Source organism: Myotis daubentonii, chromosome 2 (genome assembly GCF_963259705.1).
Source record: "Myotis daubentonii chromosome 2, mMyoDau2.1, whole genome shotgun sequence".
Taxonomy (NCBI): Eukaryota; Metazoa; Chordata; class Mammalia; order Chiroptera; family Vespertilionidae; genus Myotis; species Myotis daubentonii.
Genome location: NC_081841.1, coordinates 125,726,702 through 125,736,051, shown reverse-complemented (window position 1 = coordinate 125,736,051; position 9,350 = coordinate 125,726,702). Strand labels below are relative to the sequence as shown.

The following is a 9,350-nucleotide window of genomic DNA, read 5'->3' as shown; positions in this document are numbered from 1 at the left end:
AGCCCAAACAATTATACTACTATTCATTGTTCTAACCCTTCATCAGAAAGGACTACTTGTATTTTAAGGCTGGCTGCTGCTTTACACAGGTTACAAACAACTATTTACTACTTTTTCATAGATAAAGCCCCTGACCTTCAAGAAAGCTTAAGGGAAAAAGTTAATTTAATCCCTTTCTTTCTTAAAAAAAAAAAAAAAAAAAAAAAAAAAAAAAAAAAAAAGTGTTTCTTACCATGTCTAAGAAAGAAAAAGTCAGTATTGTTATATATTTTATATGTTGCTTCAGTTAAAAGGCATAGAACAACAAAGTATACTCATTAACTTTCTAAGAAATATGAGGTAAAAAGATGAAATCTTTGGATAAACTCTACTCTAAGTTTATAGAAAGAAACTAGATTTGCTGTTCTCCCAAAAGCAAAAGGACCTACTATACGGTACACAGAAATAATTTAATGCCTTTTCACAAGATTATAACTTTGCAAAAAGCTTTGCAAAAGCTTCATATTCCATGGAGGCATATAAGATGCCAACCCATAGAACAGGCGCTTCTTTCTTCTTCCCTACCCACTTATGCGGTAGTTTTCATGGATTTCTGGCCGGATGTCACAGACAAAGGCCAAGAGGTTGTCCAGGACTTCATCCCTGTTCTGCCGGAAGTAGGTCTGGAGGATGAGCATCTTCTCCTGGGTTTCCTTCTCCAGTTCAGTGCTGCAACTGCCGTGGGATCCCAGAGCTGCAGCTTCCTTGGCCTTGAATTCCTTCTCCCTCTGCAGGCGGTACTGTTCAATTTCTGCCTGAGCCTCTTTGGCCTGCTTCAGCCTCCGGTTCTTTCGCTTGCGGGCCTCGGACACCTTCTCGGCAGCCCGCTTCTCGGCCTGCAGCAGCTGCTGGATGCCCTGCGACTGACTAGCCATGGCGGCGGCGACCCCCAAGAGGAGAGCGGCCTAAATCCGCTCCGTCGCCCCGCAGGTCAGCTGACCCAACCCCACATCCAAGACTTACCTGCATGGAGAGCGCACCGTCTTCCCAGAGGCAACAGGAAAGTTCCTAGGTTGGAAGAAACCTGAGTTCTGGCCCAAGTTAACTGGTGGGCAAGGTTTCCACGTAACTCTTTGAAGTTATTTGGAAACTAGGACATAATTTCAAACTCACAAAAAATCTTTCCAGTATACCCACTTGGTACCTGGAGTTAAATCTCTGGAAACATAATAAGAACTCCACCAATATCCTTTTCCCCCTTCTCTCAACGAAAGTTAGTTGAACTGAGTAATGGTTGCTAGTTGGTGGCTTACAACAAATCTTCCCTTGACTTTTTTCTTCTTCTGCTTGATTTAACTGATTGAGTGTACTTTGTCCGTTGAGAAAATGAATCTAATTACAAAAAATCTTTAAAAACTTTTTTAACCAACAGCTAGACTCACAGATTGTAAATAATATCATCTGAAAGGCAGGACTAGTTTCATGGGTGTGCAATCTATGTAGTAGAACAAGATTCCTGCTTTGGCTTAATTTTCTGGTTGGCTTCTTTCCTGTGCCACATTGTTTATTGTTTTTTAACAAGGGGCCCATATATTCATTTACACTGGGCCCTGCAAATTGTGGGACTGAACCTGCTGAAAGGACTGGTAGGTGAATGACCTCTATGGGAAGCTGACAAATTACCTGACAGAATCGGTTTTGTGGCCCCAGCCTGAACCTGTGAACCTGTGGGTCAATTGGGACTCAGCCTGTAGATCAAGCATGTCAAACTCAAAGGCTAACACTGGCCAAATAAATAAGGTTTAAGTTTATGTGAGCCACAAAAAAATAAAAATAAAAGCTTCAATTTTCATAGGAATGTAGGTTTATTTCAATAGAGACATGCTGAATACAAAGGGCTGAAATAAATGAGTAATTGTTAACATAAAATAATAGAACATTTTAATAAAGATTAATATTTTTCCTTGAACATTAACTTACCAAACACTGAATAACTGCACAAATTAATAAGCGTAACACAAATTAACCTATTTTTCTTGTTCTCCAAAAGCAAAATATTTTCTGTTGCACACACCGAACAAGTCAGTCCAAGACTAATGACGTGGCAATCGGCTGCTAAAATATTCACTGCTAGTATTAGTGGAGAGAAATGGTGCCACCTGCGCATAAGGCGTGTAAGGGAAATGAGTGCAACACGATTATAGTAATCAGTCATTAGCGAACGTTGTAGTTCGTTATTAATAATTATGTATAACAGGATATTGTAAAAATTAAGTTACAGAATTTTTATTAAAACGTTTCTTACATACCGTTATATTGGCTGGGTTGCAAAAATATTCGTTGTGGGCCCTGAGTTTGACATGCTTGCTGTAGATAATATGTATGTGTGGCAGGATAATAAGAAGCTAGGAAAATTCTTGGATAAGGGTAAACTGAGATGAGAAAATTAAACAAGGCCAAACAATTTGGGCAGCTGGCACCCAGCTTTTGAATCAAAAGACCTTATCTTCCCCAACCAAACTCTACTTTTAAAAAACATTTATTTTAGAGAGAATAAGAAAAAGAGAGAGAGAGAAACATCAATGTGAGAGAAAAACATCAATTGGTTGCCTCCCATACACACCCTGACTGGGGATCAAACCTACAACCTGGATATGTGCCCTGACCAGGAATCGAACTGGAGATTCTTACAGTGCACCAGCTGATGTTCAATCAACTGAGCCAGGACATTTAATTCTTAATTAGAATATAGGTATAGGTTTAACTAAATGTTTCAATTGATTTGGCTGTCATGTAGCTTATGGTCAAAGAAAGCATGTTAATCATGTTCTGAAGGACTGCCTATAAATCAAGTTTGAGGAGAAATGTTTAAAAGTACACTTTGCTTGTGATAATAGAAAATATAACTAGTTAAGTAGAAAACGATCCTATCTAATAATAGACAAACATGGTAATTGACCATACCTTTGCTATGCCTCCCATTGGCTAATCAGCATGATATGCAAATTAAACGCCAACAAAGATGGTGGCTAATTTGCATACGGCAGGCAGGGCGGAACAGCGCAGCCACCAGCACGAGAGCTGCCATCCAGACCCCCATGTGCAACCCCAGAAACCGCCTGCCTGCCGCCCGTCGGGCTGCAGGCCGGCCCCAGAAGCCCCAGAAGCCACCCAGAAGCCGGTGATCGAGGGTGATGGGGGTCACCCACCCAGGCCTGACACCTCTGGGCAAGGGGCCAATCCGACGATCAGAGGGTGATGGGGGTCGACGCCTCTGGCGGAGGCGTCAGGCCTAGGCAAGGGAGGAGCCGGTGATCAGGGGGATATGGGGGTTTCCTGCCCAGGCCTGAAGCCTGGGCCAGAGGCGTCAGGCCTGGGTTGGGGGGGCCAAGCAGGCGATTGGTGTGAACTACAGAGGAAACACCTTTTCTGACTGCTCATTGGCTAAGCTCCCTGTATGCCACTGGTAATATTCTTTGTAACTTGGGTAATAAGAATCCAAAAAGGTGATCTGGAGTTTTTCACCACACTCCTGGCAAAAAAAATGAAGGTCTGCTGCTGGAGGGCCAAGAAATGTCATATCCTGCCCTAGCCAGTTTGGCTCAGTGGATAATGCCTCAGCCTGATGACCGCAGGGTCTGGGTTCAATTCTGACCAAGGGCATGTACCTAGGTTGCAGGCTCCTCCCTGGCTGGGGCCCAGGTCAGGGGTCATGCAGGAGGCAACCAATCAAAGTGTTCCTCTCACTTTGATGTTTCTCTCTGTCTTTCCCTTTCTCTTCCACATTCTGTAAAAATCAATGGAAACATATCCTCAGGTGAGGATAAAAAAAATAATAAAGATATTATTATTGTATGAAAGATACATCTTGAAAATGCCTAAAGAAAGTTGTCATTTTTTCATGGTGAAGGGACTGGAGTCCATGTTGATGAAAAACCTTGCTGGCTGTGGTGACTGGCAGTGGCTGCAGCGGGGTGATGGGGCTGGTGCCTTCCCCTGATCAGCCCGGTCGCCTCCCACAAAGGTAGGCCAGACTGCGGCTTAGGCCCTTTCCCCAAGGGGAGCAGGGAACGGGCCTAAGCTGTCACTAGGACATCCCCTGAGGGCTCCCAGTATGTGAGAGGGTGCAGGCCGGGCTGAGGGACACCCTCTCCCCAACCCCTGTGCATGAATTTCATGCACCGGGCCCCTAGTAATTAAATAATAGCAATAACTACAAAATATCTAGTTTCTGCTTCTGGTTTTAAAAATAACATAATTGACACACAAGTATGAGATATTTTGCAGAATCTTGGTTCTTCAACCCAGCAACCCTTGGTCTCACAATATAATTTTGTGTTGGTGATGTATTATTTTTTTCTGTCAAGCAGGAGGAGTTAACTCCAGAGCCACAGGAGTTATCAAAAAGTTGTATCTATGACTAAAGAAACACCAATTTCTCTTTCAGTTCCATGGAACTTCCCCTCTCTTACTACATAGCCACATAGAAACTTTCTACTTTTCCTTTTTGAGAGATACATGCTTGAAAGATCTTTCTCTCCCCTCATCTCATATCCACCAAATCCAATAAAACTTTCTCTATCTCCAAGCACCAGTGTCTCAATGTTTTGGCCTACTAGCACATCATGTACACAAACCTGAATTTTGGGAGGTGATTCTGTAATATCACAACTAAAACAACTTTGCAAGTTGTTTAGAACTGATAGAAAATATACTTTTTCCTTTTTATTTTTTATTAATTATCTTTTTTAATTTTTCAATTATACTTGACATAAAATACAGGGGGGGAAAGTAGGTCTATGGTTGTGAGTACATGAAACATTTTGTTCTTATATTACTATTTATTAATTATTGTATTATTTTCATACAAACAACTTAAAGCCTACTTTTGCCCCACCCTGCATATTAGTTTCAGGTGTACATCATGATTAGACATGTATGTCACTTACAAAGTGGTCATCCTAATAAGTCTAGTACCCATCTGACATTATACAATATTATTGATTATATTCCCTATGTTGTACTATGCATCTCCTGACTGTTTTTATAACTGGCAATTTATACCCTTTAAGCTGTTCCCCTTTTATACCATCCCTCCTAACCCCCTCCCATCTGGCAACCATCAAAATGTTCTCTATATTTATGAGTTTGTTTCTGTTTTATTTGTTTTTTTAGATTTCACATGTAAGTGAAATCATACGGTTTTTGTCTTTCTCTGTCTGACTTATTTAACTTAGCATAATACCTTCTAGGTTCATCCATGGGGTTGCAAATGGCAAGATTTCATTCTTCTTTATGAATGAAATATTCCATTGAATAATGTATCTTAGTAATATTCCATTGAATAATGTATCACATATTCCATATGAGTTCGTCTATTGATTGACACTTAGGTTGCTTCCATACATTGGCTATTGTAAATAATGCTGCAATGACCATAAGGGTGTTATATGTCTTTTGAATTAGTATTTAAGTTTTCTTTTGATAAATACCTAAAAGTATGATTGCTTGGTTATATAGTAGTTCTACTTTTAATTTTTTAAAGAACCTCTATATTGTTTTCCATAGTGGCTACACTAATTTACAATCCCACCAACAGTGCAGGAGGGTTCTCTTTTCTCCACATCCATGCCAACACTTGTTGTTTGTTGATTTATTGCTGATAGCTATTCTGACAGGTGTGAGGTGATATTTCATTATGGTTTTAATTTGCATTTTCCTGATGATTAGTGATGTTGAGCATATTTCATCTCTATTGGCCATCTATATGTCCTCTTTGGAGAAATGTCTATTCAGGTCCTCTGCACATTATGAAATTTGATTGTTTGTCTTTTTTGTGGTGTTAACTTGTGTTAATTTCTTATATATTTTGGATATTAACCCTTAATCAGATGTATCATTGGCAAATATTTTCTTCCATTCAGTAGGTTGTCCTTTCCTTTGGTTGATGGTTTCCCTTCTTGTGCAAAAACTGTTTAGTTTGAAGTAGCCCCATTTATTTATTTTTCTTTTATTTCCTTTGCCTGAAGAAACATATTAAAAAATATTACTAAGGAGATGCCAAAGAGTTCACTGCCTATATTTTCTTCTAATAATTTTATAGTTTCAGGTCTTATATTTTCAGTTTGTTGTATATAGTGTGAAAAGTGATACAGTTTTATTCTTTTGCAGGTTCTGTCTAGTTTTCCAAACACCATTTATTAAATAGACTGTTTTTATCCCATTGCATATTTTTGCCTCCATTACTATAGATTAATTGACCACATAGGTTTGGGGTTATTTCTGGATTCCCTATTCTGTTCCACTGACCTGTATGTCTCTTTTTATGCCAAAACTATGTTGTTTTATAGTATAGTTTGCTACCAGGTAGTGTTAATATTACCTGGTAGCAACCTCAAGGGTTCTTAATATAGTATAATAATCAGAACTAAAAGATCAAGAGTGACAAACAGATGGTCAGCAGAAACATGTTGTTCTTTTTTGTAATTGCTTTGGCTATTGGGGGCCTTTTTTAGTTCCACATAAAATTTTTAAATTATTTGTTCTAGTCCTTGAAAAATACAACTGGTATTTTGATAGGGATGTCATTGAATCTGTATATTGCCTTGGGTAGTGTGAACATTTGAACGACGTTAATTCTTTCTATTCCTGAGCACAGTCATTTTTCTATTTATTTGTATCTTCTTCAACTTCTTTCTTCAATATCTTATAGTTTTCCAAATATAGATATTGGTTAAATCTATTCCTTGGTATTTCATCATTTTTGATGCAATTATAAATAGGATTTTTAAAAATTTCTCTCTCTGATAATTTATTGGTGTATAAAATTGCCTTTGACTGAGATGCCTTTGTATCCTCTCTTCATCCATTCCAGACTTTCAGTCCTCCATTCAGGTCCTGCTGGATGCAGCTCTCACTCTTGTCCATACACTCTGATCTGCTCTCCTTATGACTTAATGCAAACTCTGTAGTGTCTCACATTGTTCACTTGTAAGTGCTGGTCTGTTAGTCTGGTCACACATAAATGTAAACCCATCCTTGATGCTTCTTTGTGTTACTCGGCATTTAGCATAGTACTATTGAATAGTAGATGATTGATCAATAATTGCTAGTTGGCTGATCAATAATCGTAGTCATGAAGTCAATTAATAAATGTGAATTGAAGGAATGACTAAGTGGGGTACAGTCACACCTTCAGATCAATGTTTCCTGGAAAGTAATCTAAGGATAAACTGTTGAAGAAACACCCAGGGTCTTAAAAAACACTCCATATTGCTGTGTCCAATCCTGAATAGGCCCAAGGAGAATTCCAGAAGGAGGCTCTGGAATCTGCACTTAAAAACAGTTTTTTTTGTTTTGTTTTGTTTTTGTATTGATTAGAGGGAGAGGAAAGAGAGAGAGAGAAAATTGATTTGTTGTTTCACTTATTTATGCATTCACTGGTTGATTTTTGTATGTGCCCTGACCAGAAACTGAACCCACAACCTTGGTGCATTGAGACAATGCTCCAAGCATCTGAGCTACCTGGCCAGATTCCTGGAATCTGAGCTATTCTGAAGACTGAGGACCATTGCTGAAGGCCTTTGAAGCATGTAGGATTTGTAGTTGGGAATAAACTGTTTGACCTTAGGCAGCAATTTTCAACCTTTTTCATCTCATGGCAAACATAAACTAATTACTAAAATTCTTCGAGCACACCAGAAAATAGTGTTTTTTGCTTATCTGGTTTTTTTTTGTTTTTTTTTTTAAAGGAATCATTTTGATTCATTCACACCAGATGGCTTTGGCTGTTGTCATTTTTTTTTTTTTTCATTTGACAATCAAAAGGAAAAGAGGTCAGTGCCCTTGACTAAATAGTCACATGTGGCATGTTTTAAAAATTCTTGTGGCACACTGGTTGAAAATCACTGACCTAAGGCGATTTTCCTCCACTGCCCACTTTGTAGTTTTTCTGCCTATCGCTTGACAATGGTGGTCACATACCTCAACTGTTTTTTAGGTCCTATTTCCTCTCTATTTTCCAATATTATGTTTCTATTCTATTTTGTAACAAGAAACCAGACAATGGTAATTAACAGCACCTCATCCCCTGATCCTCACAACAATTCTGAGGTACAAGGGACTTCAAGTATATAAAAGTTGTGGGTGACATAACATTTGCTATTACATCAACGATTGACTCTGTTTCAGGGTTTGCGGACATTTTCTATGGAATAAAGGGCAGAGTTTTGTTTATGGCCTTGATGAAAATTATTTTGGCTGCTTAGAACTCTTTTCACACCTTTCTCTTTATAGTTCTGTTTTGGAGAGCTGAGGTTGCTGGACAGATGATGCAGAAAAAAGTATTAGTCAGTGGTATTGTTCTGCCCAGTGACAGTTTAACTAGGACAGAATGAGCCACCTTCTTCATGGGCATGCAGGACTGACAGTCTTTTACCACCAGAGGGCATATTTGAAAAGGAAATGTAACTTTCCCTCATTTTTCCTTTGTATTATGACTCTATACAATGACACATCATAAGAACAAAAAAATTACCTATTTTTTTAAGTAAATGTAAATCTGGGTCTGATTTCCTCTTTCTACCTGAAAGGTTGGTGAAAAGTCTAATTTGGTCACTGTTACCAGTGGGCCCATCCCTTTACTTTACAAGAATTCAAAGGTTGTAGTTCAGAAATGTTTAAATGCCTGTGTCTATGGCTGCGTAGTGGAGGAAAGTTGGGAAGTTCCCTCCATTAAGCCTGGAGTTCTTTTACTAAGGTGTCTGGTTTCCTGGACTCTGCCATTTATTGGCAGTTTGACAGAGGCCTTACTAACTCCAGGGTCCTGATCAAGGTAGAGGACACGTTTTTGTCACTTAAAGAAGTGTTCTCCCTTATACTTTTCTGAACCCCAGGGGAGCCTTGGTGTAGGCCATTATCCCCAACTGTAGTTTAAAGCATTAGTTCCCATCCTCTCTGCTTCTGATATGACACAATCCCAATTTTTACCAGCTCTCTCATGGGAAGGAGCTTTAGAGACAGGAAATGACTTCCTTTTAAGTTTATACTGGTAAAAGAGCTCCCAACAAGAGTCAATTGGCTATATATATATATATATATATATATATATATATATATATATATCTCACTATATTATATAAACACAATGGGAAAAATAAGATGGGAATAGATTAGTTTGAGAGGCTTGCCAGACCTCTTGTGTAACTTTTGACCATGGTTTGTTAGCTCCAGTGGTCATTTTACCTTCATTCTTGTTCCCATTTCTGTGGGATAAGGGCAGGTGGGACCTCCCAACAAGCAGAGTTACCTCTTTGCTCTCTAGCCAGTAATGTTAATAGTCACCATATAGTCTATGATAGGCCAAATCCTGT

The 9,350-nt window shown here is 38.9% G+C and overlaps 1 protein-coding gene across 1 annotated transcript; it reads right to left on the bottom strand.

Moving 5' to 3' along the window:
* Window positions 1-194: 194 nt before the first annotated feature.
* LOC132228294 (V-type proton ATPase subunit G 1-like) lies at window positions 195-981 on the bottom strand. The gene has a single exon (XM_059684465.1). The coding sequence runs from the start codon at window positions 912-914 to the stop codon at window positions 561-563; it is 354 nt and encodes a 117-aa protein (XP_059540448.1). The 5' UTR covers window positions 915-981; the 3' UTR covers window positions 195-560.
* Between the last annotated feature and the right edge of the window lie 8,369 nt (window positions 982-9,350).

Coding starts and splice junctions, on each gene's coding strand:
- LOC132228294 (XM_059684465.1), bottom strand. CDS start 914: ATGGCTAGTCAGTCGCAGGGCATCCAGCAGCTGCTGCAGGCCGAGAAG.